Source organism: Sus scrofa, chromosome 17 (assembly GCF_054392235.1).
Source record: "Sus scrofa isolate SSC_HxYL_T2T_F1_AM1 chromosome 17, Sscrofa_HxYL_maternal_Yorkshire_Landrace_v2.0, whole genome shotgun sequence".
Lineage (NCBI taxonomy): Eukaryota > Metazoa > Chordata > Mammalia > Artiodactyla > Suidae > Sus > Sus scrofa.
The window spans coordinates 64,896,382-64,908,460 of record NC_139399.1 but is presented as its reverse complement, the minus strand read 5'-3'; the positions used below and the strand labels follow the sequence as shown (position 1 = coordinate 64,908,460).

The 12,079-nt window shown below is 52.5% G+C and overlaps 1 protein-coding gene across 2 annotated transcripts; it reads right to left on the bottom strand.

Moving 5' to 3' along the window:
• Positions 1 to 611: 611 nt before the first annotated feature.
• Positions 612 to 11,126, bottom strand: TFAP2C (transcription factor AP-2 gamma). 2 transcript variants are annotated; one of them, NM_001123201.1, is given in 7 exon segments: positions 612 to 2,327; positions 3,729 to 3,873; positions 6,353 to 6,471; positions 7,061 to 7,277; positions 8,588 to 8,639; positions 8,755 to 9,240; positions 10,838 to 11,126. In NM_001123201.1, coding segments are annotated over 7 exon segments (1,353 nt in total). In that variant the 5' UTR covers positions 10,886 to 11,126; the 3' UTR covers positions 612 to 2,041.
• Between the last annotated feature and the right edge of the window lie 953 nt (positions 11,127 to 12,079).

The window sequence follows — 12,079 nt, the reverse complement described above, 5'->3', positions numbered from 1 at the left end:
TGTTCCCCACGTCCAGAGGCTGAACCCCTGAGGTGCCCAGCAGACAAAACGAATAGGATGCCTTGGCTCCCTGTGCAGGATCTTGTTGCCCAAGATGGCGAATGCCCATTCATCACCCATTCATTGCCAACACCGGAGCCTACAACAGCTCTATTGCTTGCCTTCAACTGAAGGCCAGCTCCTCCCAAGGAGGGGAGGCCCAAGGATTTACCAACAATCCTCCTATTTCCATTCTCAAAATTTCGAGATGGCAGCTTGACCAGAAAAGTATAGCGTTTCTCAACAGAGCAGCCTTACATGAGATCTTCCCAACTGCACTGTACCCCCTTCCTCTCTTAACTGCCCATCAAGCCTCCCTCGCACACTTCCCAACAGCCCTCGTGTGGCGAGGATGGCACCTACATAGCTGAGGCCCAGCGAGTGCGTGACGTGGCGCAGCCAAGCAGTCTTGCGCGGGAGAGAAAACGAAACTTCCAATGTCCCTTGACACACAGCTCTCCTGCTCAGGCCTGTTAACTCAGCACCAGTCGAACCATCAAATGGCTCTGCCATCATGCCACTTGTCTGAGAGATGATTAAAAAAAACGCATCAAGCTACAATCAGACTTTCACAGCTTCTATCGAGAATACTTTTATTATACAGGTTTCATATACACAGCAATTATTTTGGGAATGTTTTACAGGCAAGGAGTTCACTTCCCAAACTCCATTTTCACCCCCATGCGCTGTACCTTGCACTCATCCTCGCGTCAGCCCAAGAGAAATGAGACAAAGTTATTGCTTTGTGAACAGAGTCAATGAAATAGTGTCTTCCGGAGTCGAGAAACAGAGCTCAGGATCCTCATAATTCTTAATACCCTGTGTACATATGAATAAAACCTAAAGATGTATCTTAGATTTACCCCGTCACCTTTAAAAGTCAATATTAAAATCGAATCCCATTTCTCAAAAAGTCATAAGAAGTGCACCCATATTTACAGACCCCATTAAATTATGCATAAATAAACTCTGTACACTCAAACACAGTTTCTCAAAACATAGAGCCTCCTCCAGAACGTGGGGTGGACAGATAGAAAAAAAAAAAAAAAAAAAAAAAAAAAAGCTTCATGCCTGCCCTTTTCAAGTTTCCTCAAAACACAAAGATGTGAAATAAATATGCAAAATAAAGCTTCCGTACCTTAAAGGAACCAGTCATTTCAAAGGGTCTTCTATTTGGAATTCCCCTTGTGGCACAGTGGGTTAAGGACCCGGCATTGTCACTTCAGCAGCTTGGGTCGCTGCCGTGGTGCGAGTTCGATCCCTGGCCCAGGACCTTTTATGTGGCCATGGGCGCAGCAAAAAATGAGAGAGAGAGAATTTAATCTCCTATTTGAAGAGCTAATTTTCAAAGTTTTTTTTTTTTTTTTAAGAAAAACATAAAATCATCAGCAGGCTTTGTTTCTACAAGTTTCGTTAATACCCGAAGGGCCCCTTTGAGCAAGGGTTTAAGGTGTGTCAAATACCACCTATGAACCGGTTGCTAAGCGGGTACAACCCTTGCCTCCCAGTGTGTGAGAGTCTAAGGAAGCTTCATCAGTACGTTCACCTTAACACTGCAAGTGACTGTTGATCTGAATCACAACTGATATCTCAACAGCTGAGTGTGTGTGTGTGTATGTGTGTGTGTGTGTGTGTGTGTGTGTCTTCCTCAGCCCGGGAAATCTAAAAGTTTGAAAAACTTGTAGCACCACTTGCAGAGGAAGGAAGAACAGGGTTCCAAAAAAAAAAAAAAAAAAAAATCTAAGCAGAATGGGTCAAGAACCAACACTGGTCACCTTCAACCTCGTCCAGTCCAGGGTTTCGGAGAGGCGTCAGCGCTAGAGAAATACTAGGAAATCCAGGAGGGCACGTGTAGATCTGGAAACCGACGGAGGCCTTTTCAACCGGAACGTGAGCAGTGCACTCTGTCCCCCGGGCAGGAGGGGATCCAGGCTGTCCTGGTGGCAAACGGATGTGGAGTCCTTTCCCTTCCAGACGCTAGCGCCCTTCGTTCAGGCTCCTTTTACTTCCTGTGCTTCTCCAGCTTCTCCAGGGTTTTGCTAGAATCCGCCGGGCTCTGGTCTCCAGGATTCATACAGGATTTATCTATGACTATCAGGGCTTCTTTGATGTAGTTCTGCACGGCAGACACGGCGGCACAGATGGCCTGGCTGCCAAACCCGTGGGTGATCAGGCTGAAATGCGACAAGCAGTTCTGGATGTTGGTCTCCAGGACCGGGGTTGGCCGACTGTTCCCATTGGGCGTTCGGTCTTGATTGAGAAGGTCTGTGAATTCTTTACACACTTGCCTGTGAAGACAGTCCACACACACACACACACACACGTGAGCTCAACTAGCCCCTAACAGGCGAAGAGCACAGAGACCAACCACTGGGGGCTGGATACCTGGGCTGCAATTGGCCTTCTTGGCTAGACAACCCCATTAAGATTTGAAACCAGCACCAAGAGCCAGCTGCTGCACTTAGCACCTACTCGGTGCTAGGTAGGCCTTGAACTGAAAACTTTTTAAGCAACGGCTCCTTTAATCCACACTGCAATTAGAAAAGATAAAAGGATTTCGGCCAGAATGCACGGGCCAAGGTCAGCAGGTCTGGTCAAAGAGGCGGGGTCGGAATTGCAGCCCAGGATGCTGAGGGAAGCCACTTGCGATGCAGACCAGTTCCTAGACGCGATGTGGACGACAACCCTGAATTCGTTTCCCTGAAACTCACTTTTCGCAAGAGGCTGGCTCGCGGCACTCGCTTTTGCCCTATTTCCCACTTTACTTCTGCTTCATTTACCCTGATTTTAAAATCGATTTACTCTTGGTTTCCACGAGAAATACCTCAGCTGTGTTAAGGCAGTGTTTGAGACATTTAATTTGCCCATGTTTCCTACAAATGCATCCCAATTACTTTTTAGGGGGGGACATGGGGGGGTACAGGGGATTTACATCGTATTAGCGTCATGTTTACGGCAGAGCGCATCAGTTACACATCACATATATCTATTCTCTCCCCCCTAGAGCTTATTACAGAACTTTTGAGTGTTACATTTAAAAAACAAAAGAATCCTGTTATCAGGAGGCACATGATGGATCTTTTTTTTTTTTTTTGTCTTTTTGTTTTTAGAGCCACACCCGCAGCAAATGGAGGTTGCCAGGCGAGGGGTCAAATAGGAGCTGCCAGCCTACGCCAGAGCCACAGGCATGCCAGAGCCGAGCAGTATCTGTGATCCACACCACAGCTCACGGCATCACTGGATCCTCAACCCACCGAGCGAGGCCAGGGATCAAACCCACAACCTCATGGTTCCTAGTCGGATTTGTTTCCGCTGTGCCAAGAGGGGAAACTCCCACATGATGGATCTCGACTGGATGTGGTAAAATCAATTATTTTCAACACACTTTTGTAAGACAGGCAAACTACCATAAAGGGTGGCTTAACTATTTTGAGCTGAGTAAAACTAAGCAGCTCAAAACTGTCATTGTGGGCAACACACTTAACTATTCTTACTTTTCTAAAACCTACCCCAAAGTGACTGTATTGGGCATTTGACTTCAAATGAAGCCCCTCTTGCCATCTCCTTGTGCTCAACACCCTAACTTATTTAAGGAGAATTTCTTGAGCACCAGGGACTGTGCTGGCCCCTCAACTTCAAGGTCAGAGCACGAACATTAAGGCCTCAGACTCTCCCATCTGGATACTTACTGTGCGGCCAGCAGCATGTTTTTCCTAGTTGCCATCTCATTCCGTCCTCCGAGATGAGGTCTGGTTAAATACTCTGCCACGGATTTACTAGGAAATTCTGCCTCGCAGACATAGGCAAAGTCCCGAGCCAAGTGAACAGCCTCACCTAGAATAATCACCAAGGGCCACAGACTTTAGGGTGGCTCCGGTCGCCACAGCACCCTCTCCCTTCCCTCCTTTTTCCAGCACAATCTATCGGTCTACCAGTCATCGTGCATTTTATCTTTTTTATTTCTTCCCCTTTTCTAGAGCCGCTTCCCAGGGCATATGGAGGTTCCCAGGGTAGGAGTCGAATCAGAGCTGTAGCCACCGGCCTACGCCAGACCCACAGCAAACCACGGGATCCGAGCCGTGTCTGCGACCTACACCACAGCTCACAGCAACGCCGGATCCTTAACCCACTGAGCAAGGCCGGGGATTGAACCCGCAACCTCATGGTTCCTAGTCAAGATTCGTTAACCACTGCGCCAACGACAGGAACTCCCATTTGTGCATTTTAAAGTGAAATCACACACAGGGAAAACAATGCTGCTAAGAACAACTCTGCTTATTCCTAGGGAGAGTACCCTCTAGGAATAGAGGGTGAAATCATACAATGTGTGGGGGGGGGCAAAACCCCCCATTTTTTCACTGTACTGTTAACCAGTCCTCTACCCAAACTGAGCAGATTACTGACACACCCATGCTTTCTCTCTCTCTTTTTTTTAGGGCCACACCTTCAGCAAATGAAGTTCCCAGGCTTGGGGTTGAATCAGAGCTACAGCTACCTGCCCAAACCACATCCGCGCTGTGTCTGCAACCTATACCACAGCTCGCGGCAACACTGGACCCTTCACCCACTGAGCGGGGCCAGGGATCGAACCTACATCCTCTTGGTTAATAATTGGTAATCCATTACCACTGAGCCACAACAGGAACTCCCCATGCTTTCTCTGTTTATTCATTTAGGTCTTTTTAGGGCCGTACCCATGGCATAGGGAGGTTCCCAGGCTAGGAGTCAAATCAGAGCTGTAGCCACTGATCTATGCCACAGCCACAGCAACGTGCCACAATGGGCACTCCCCATGCTTTCTCTTGATCGTAAAACAGCATTGTTGTGCAAAAGACAAAAATTTGAGAAGAGCACGTTTGACCAAAAAGCAAACTGTCACTTTTCTTTATGAAATGGGACACAGTCTTTGACATGGAACTTTGTTTTGAAATGAAGGCGCCCTGTTACTGGTGCGGGCAAGTCTGCAGAATGTTTCCTGAAAGAGAGGCAGGAGGGTTTCCTGTTGGAGATGGGAGGAACCCTAACTACTGACTTGGACTAACCACCCCCTTCTCCAAGCTACCGCAGGCACAGAGGAGGGGCGGTCATCTGCCACCCGAAAGTGCCCATTCTCGTTCCAAGATGTGGGGCTGCTAGAGCTTTACAAAAACCCAAATGGTGGTGCCCCCTGCCACCCCTCCATCACTAAATCAGAATCTGAGAACCATTGTCCTGACACACACTTTCTCATTCAAGCACCCCTGCCTGGCTGGTAAGAAAACCTAGGAGAATGGCATTCATGAGCCACGTATGCCTGCAGAACCCACCATTCTCCATGCACGACAGCTGCCCCCCATCTAGCAGGCAGCTCCTTTCTCGTTGCCCTGACCTCCAAAGACACTCGTTAAAAGGTAGATCAGGGCCCTGCCAAGTCTCTTTTTGCACCGAAGTAGCACCATTTAGACCAGGGAAAGAAAGTGTTCAAAAGACTGCCTGGCTACCAGGAGATCACCCCTCATTGGCTCCCCAGCCTTTCTCCGAGGCCCGGGGCCCTGCTCATTGGGCAAGGTGCTAGCGGCTGCTCCAGCCTTCAGGATAAGCCTCTCCATGTTCAGCTCATTTTCCTGTGCACAGAAACAATGAGCTTGTTTTGTTTTTTTAAATAATTATTTCACATCTCCTCCCCCCCCCGCTTAAAGGCTGTATTGCATTCTTGGCTGCTTTCCAGGATAGGGGTGCAGGCCCATTCAAGAAACTGAAATGTCACATCCTAACTATCGTAGGATTGGGGAGAGGGGCTTCATCTGCGGGGCCCATTACTTTTTTTTTTTTTTGGATGGGGGAAATGAACAAAGCGATTGTGAGTTGAGCTAGTCTCATTGCATACAGGGCTTTCCACGGACCACTATCCCAATATTCCACAGCTACAAAACCAGCTGAGATGAGGCTTCCCCCCAATAACCAGCTCTCCTTAAAAAAAAAAAGAGAGGAAAAAAAAAAAAAATGTACCAGGCGATCGATTGCATCCTTAAAAAAACACTGGTTCATTTAACTGGAAATGTCTCAACGCCCAACAAGACAACATGAGGTCCTAGGTTAGGCAAACCCATTTCTTTCGAACAAGGATTTTTCTGGAGACCCAGAGGAGAATACGTAAATGTTAACTTATTTGATTAAATTACTGTGATTCATTGTAATGAACTCATGGCAAGCAGCCTTCATGTCTCTCTACTTGCGACTAAGGGCTGTTCTTAAGCTTTTCTTTAGGGGAATATTGAAGACACAACACAGCACTAAGAACACCACAAAACAAAAACAGAAAAACCCCACTGACCTTCTACTAAGGAAGTTAGGAGGGTTACATGAGCAGCTTTCCGTCGCCCGGCTGGAAGATTCAAGCCAATTTTGTCCAACTTCTCTCGCAGGGACCGGCCACCGTTTTTAGATTTGGCTCTGATCAAAAAGAAAAAGAACCAAAAAGGCCAAAACGGTACTGTTAGGAAACCACACTTTCAAATTCCAAATGCCTAACATGCTGCTAACAAAACAGAAATCTGTCAAAGACCCGTCTACATGATGTGGCTTCATAGTCAAGTGATACAAGAAGTTAATCCCTGCAAAAGCCAAAAAAAATCTTTCTTAGCATCACCAACGGGTTTTTTTTTTCCCCCCCTAAATCACAGAACCTTGCAAGCTGTATTGGAGCAGATCAGTTTGCACTTGTGGAAACTGCCGAAGCCCCCAAACAAAACTTCCCCGGGGGGAACCAGCCCCGTGGAGCAACGCTTCCCCAAATACAGACGCTACCACTTCATACATGGAATCAGTTTCTAACCAAATGATGATTTGTTCACGCTGTTTTAGCACTTCCTCCTACATTTGGCACTTTTGGAAAGAAAAGAAACTGCACAAAAACTCCCCGAGCGAATTAGAATTCAGTGTTAGGTATAAAAGTTACAGAAATGTTAAAAATACCTCCCTGGTCCTTTATGATCCATCCCCAGCCACCCACCTGCCATGTCCAGAATGTGTGCCCATGTACCTTCTGAGGACACCTCCCAGCAATGAGGCATTTAAGCACTCAGGCGGGGACAGTCGCCTCTGGACTTCAGCCACTGTCACTTTGTATTTAGATGTAGAGCTGAGGAGCGACAGTCTTCCAGGGACGGAGCAGAAAACCTCGCTGGGATTCATCACAGCCCCCACCAGCTCCTTCTGACAAGGGAGACTCAAGGGATTCTTGGTCATTGAAATAGGACCTGTGAATGAAGATCAGACGTGGCAGTCCCGGCAAAAGAGACCTGGCTCAGCCACTAACCAGAGCCGAAAGCGCACTTTAAACAAATAACGTTGCATGTTGGCCTCGAAATTGCCAAATTCTTAAAAAAACAAAAAACAAACAAAAAAAAACAAAAAAAAAAACAAAAAAACGCCATGGTCTTCCAAGATAATCCAATCCAAGGAAATTCACAACTTAACACCTAGGGAAGTTAATCAGCCAAGATCCCAAGCATGGGGGGAGGGGTTCATTTTCATGGAGGGTTTCCTTTTCAAGCCACGGTTCGATGACAACATTTATTTTCGAAAGGCTGCTTCACAACTAAATAAATGGTAATCTGTTTTCTCTCCCCTTGCTCAACGAATATCCAAAAACCCAAAATCAATATCCAAAAACCCAAAATCGCAGGACCTTACTCAGACCATTTGCCAAAATCTCTCAGTGCAGCTGATCACGCACGGTACGTTTTAAAATACAAACAGCTAAGTTTACTGGGAAATGCACTTTATTTTCTGAGGTGATTTTTGGTTTTTTCAAAACCCATTTTTTCCCCCATTGATTCCAAACAGTTTAATCAAGTCACAGACCGTAACTACCTTTCATTTAGGATTAATCCATCTCCCAACACAACCCAACTGGTAATCCAGGCAGTATGTAACTTAATTTCATGAGCCACTCACTCACCAAGTAATCCAATTTTCCAAATCCCTCCCACCTCATCGTGCATAAACCCAACAGATCACCCAGCCTGATTCTTTTTTGGGGCCGTAGGTTTTGTCGCCCAAACCGTCTCCAACGTTTGGTCACAGGTCAGAGTTAAGGGTCCTTAGCCAGTGCATCTTCCAAATAGGAAATAAAATCACATCAAGCCATTCAGCAGTTAAAACGGTCACAGAACCAACTCAACCAAAGCACTGGTGAGTTGTTTTTCAAATTAAATCAGTGTTAACTCACTCCGGAGACTTGCTGAAGCAGGCTGTAAAAACACTCAATTCAAGGAGCAACATTCCCAAGGGAGAAACTGGGCATAACAAACTCCGGCCTGGAGGGCAGCGCCTGAGGGGGTCTCTGAGCATCCTTTCCCATTTAGACCTTAGAGAAGGGTCCTCTCCTCTCACTCCTAAACCGTCTGTGTCTTGAGTCCCCCCCATCCTTCCCTTCCACGGCTCGTATAATGTCCCAAGATACCAAATGCCCCATCTGGCCCAGTTCAGAACCTCACGGCACAGTTAAGAACCCGTGCAGGGCGTGTGCACCAGAGGACGAAAAGGACTCTGGCTCACCACGTACCTTTGCGAATGACCGTCTGATCGTGCAGAAGTAGGTGCTGGTCGTCGACATTCTGGGGGAGAAACGACAAAGTGTCCTTTAAGTTCGGGGGAGCCTGGGCGGGGGCAAGAGAGAGGCAGTGGGGCAAACCGGTCCCGGCAGGAGGGGGCCAGAGCCCAGGGGCTCACCTGCACCTCCTCCATCTGGTGAGCCATGTCGTGCAGCCCCAGGTTCTCGGCCAGGCCCGCGGCGTCCAGGGCGTGCGAGTGGGGCAGCAGCAGGTCGGAGCGGCGGTAGGCCTCCCTGCGGGCGCTCATGGCACCGCCGTCCAGCCCGGAGAGGTGGGGTAACAGGCCGGCCGGGCGCCCGTGGTGCGAGGGCAAGCCAGCTCCCTCCTGACTCTGGCGGCCGGGCCAGGCCTGCTGCTGGCTGCCGGTGGGCGCCGGCTGGTGCAAGGGGTTGATGGCAGCGGCGTACGCTTCTCCCAGATGCGAGTAGGGGTCGGCGGACTGCGAGTAAGCCAGCTGCTGGTAGGGAGGCGGAAAGTAGGGCGGTGGCTGGTATTCGGCGACTCCAGTATGGGAAAGGGGAGGCGCGGGGCTGTAGAGATGCTGCCCGGCGGAAGAGAGGTGAGGGAGACGCGGGTTCCCATTGCTGCTCGCGTCGTGGCGATCCTGGGACAGAGAAACGCAGACCCGGTTAGTACGAAACCCCGCTCCTGCGAACTGACTGCAGCCGCCGCGCTGCGCCCGGTGCCCCCGCGGGCCCACCGCACCGCCCCGGACCCGACCCGCGGGGCCTGCCCTCGGGCCAAAAGGCCCGAAGGAGCAATGTGCCCCGGGGATTTCGTTGTCAACCGCGAAGAAAGGAAGCTGAAGACCTGGGGAAACGCGCCCTCGGGGGCCGGCAGCGAACGTCTGGGCGCTTTGACGCCCGAGGCAGTTTGAGGCGCCAAGTCCGAATCCCAGGCCTTGGGCCGGGAGAAGCTGGGGCAGGGGTCCTGGGCGAAAGCCTGCAGGCAGCGCAGCGCGCGATCGCTCACAAGCCCGCACATGCCGGCGCAGTCAATCAGAAATGGGGAAGCCGCGGCAGGCGCGGATAATGCGCGCAGCTCAGGAAGTGCGCGCTCTCCCCGCCCCAGGGACCCTCCCTCCACGCCCTCAGGAGAAAGACCTCCGGGCGAGAGACCCTCCCTAGTAGGACCTGCCAGGCAGCGCAGCCCAAGGGATACGGGAAGGAACCCGCCGCAGCCAGGTCTGCCCTCCCTGTAGCTGTGTCCCAACCAAAGCGGGTAGATAAGTGAGAAGGGCCTGCCCGGCCACCGTCACTCTCCCCACTAATCGGGCACAGAGGGCGAATAAAGGACCCTGAAAATTGGGCAAACTTTCCCGCACACGTTTCCCCCCCCCCCCCTTTGCTGTCCGACTTAATTCTTAAAGGACGTGTCGCCATGTGTTCCCGGGGTCACAGGGGTAGCCGGGAGCCAGGAGAGATAGGACACCGTCGCCCCCTAGCGGAGATGTCCGGGCCTGCAAACAGGGGCAGCCCCTCCAGGTCCCGAGGGCGCGCGGCTCTCCCGGGTCCCCGCAGCCATCGCTCTACTCTCCCAGGGCCCGGGCGCACGCCTCGCGCCGCCTGCGTCTTCTTCCTCTTCCCGCTCGCCGCCTCCCTCCCTCCCACTCTCCGAAACTCTAGCTCAACCTGTCCGACAGGCTGGAGCACTCCCGAGCGCTTACGGCCCCATCTGGCCTCAGCACCCCCCCCCCCAGCCCCCACGTCTCTTGAAAGCCAAACTTCGGTTTTCTCATTTCCCCGAGGGGGTAGCGGGGCAGGTGACAAGCCCGCCTCGGAAGAGACTCCTCAAAGGTGTCGCCGGCAGGTCGCCTCGCCCGACCCCTTTGGACGGAGATTTGGTGAGTAAAAGCCACCTCTAAGAGTTGTAGATCGGGCGGGCACTCTTCCGAGAAAACGGGAAGAAGGGCTGTTTTGCTTCGCGAAACCAGCCGGTAAGCTTTGCGGGTGGGATCTGCCATTCTCTTTCCAGGCCCGGTTTCCGAAACTGGATATTTAGGAAAAGGACGGACTCAGGAAGGGGACCCCGGAGAAACGCACTAGGGGGTGTCCGGAAAAGAGGACCCTGTCCCATCGAGGGGCAAGCGGTGGGTGCCTGTTCGCCGCTCCTGCGCCCTCGCCCCCGACCTCGGTCCAGTGGCCCCCGCCTTCCGGACTGTACTCGGGCGGGGCCAAGCTGCGCCCCTGCGCCCAGCTCACCTCGCAGTCCTCTTCGTACTTGACATTATCGGTTATTTTCCACAACATGGCGTCCGGCGTCCCCCAAAACAATCGCCAGTTAAATCCAGGTTCCCCCCACCCCCCGAGCGGTAAATCCAAAATTGGGGTCACGGTGGCTAGGCGTCTGCCGCCGCCCCCGCCGCGCGCGGGCCTAGCTGTCCGGGTCACTGGACGCGCATCCGCGGCTCTGCGATTGTAGATGCTGCGGCGGGTGTAGAGGCTGCCGCCGGGGACCCGGGAAGCCGCGCCAGCACTCTGTGTCCCGGCGGTAGCCGGGGATCCAGGCGCCTTAATGAGAAGGAAATTATCATAACTCCTCCCCGGGGGCCGGCGCGAAGGCCCGGGCGCCGGGCGGGGCTGCCCCCAGCCAGTCCCAGCCTAGCTCCGCCCCGCACCCCGGTCGGGCGCAGCGCAGAGACCCACGCGGCTGGGGGCGAGGAGAGGAGTGGCGTGGACGGCACCTCGCTGACTGCATCAAACCTGCCGGGCCAGGGTCCCCCTTCACGCCTTGCATCCGTCGCCCTTACCGTGCACATGCACACACCCGGGATGGCAGAGCTGGGGACCGGGATCCAAGCACCGAAGAGCCCCCCCCCCCCCCCCGTCCTCCAGAAGACGTTGTCACGGGTAGTTAGAGACTCCGATTTAGGGGATGTCACAATAGCCGAGGTCCCCTTATTTCCAAAAAGGTCCCAAACACCCACTCCAAGGAGATTTAGGTTTAAACCGGGAACCTGCCTGTGGAGTCCCAGTCCCCCCGAGAGAGGACTCCCCCCACACACACGCACGACGTGGGCACAGTGCTGCCGCGTTCCTCCGAGGGGATGGGAGAGGGAAGGCCTTCTGGGGAGTCTGCCCCGGCCCTGAATTCTGGAACTACGGCGTTTCGCCGCTGTCGCCCGAAGCTCCATCTCCACGGTTGGGCAGTTGCCGCTGCGGGAGAGGAGGGGACCAGCGTGCCCTCGCGCAGCCCAGTCCTGCCCTGCCCTACCCTGCCCAGCGCGGGCTAGGCAGCTGCCTCCGACGGCCAGGCACTTAGAAGCCTCCACTCAACCGAGGAAAGGGGTGCGGGGCCCGAACACTATCGGCGGAGGGAGCGAGGAGGGGAAGGGAAAAAGAGGCGCGGTAGAGGCATCCCCGCCGGAGAGGCGAGCACCCCCGTTCCGCAGATGCAGGCAGAAAACGAAATTTCCTTCCGCAAAAACGCTGCCCCTCCCCACA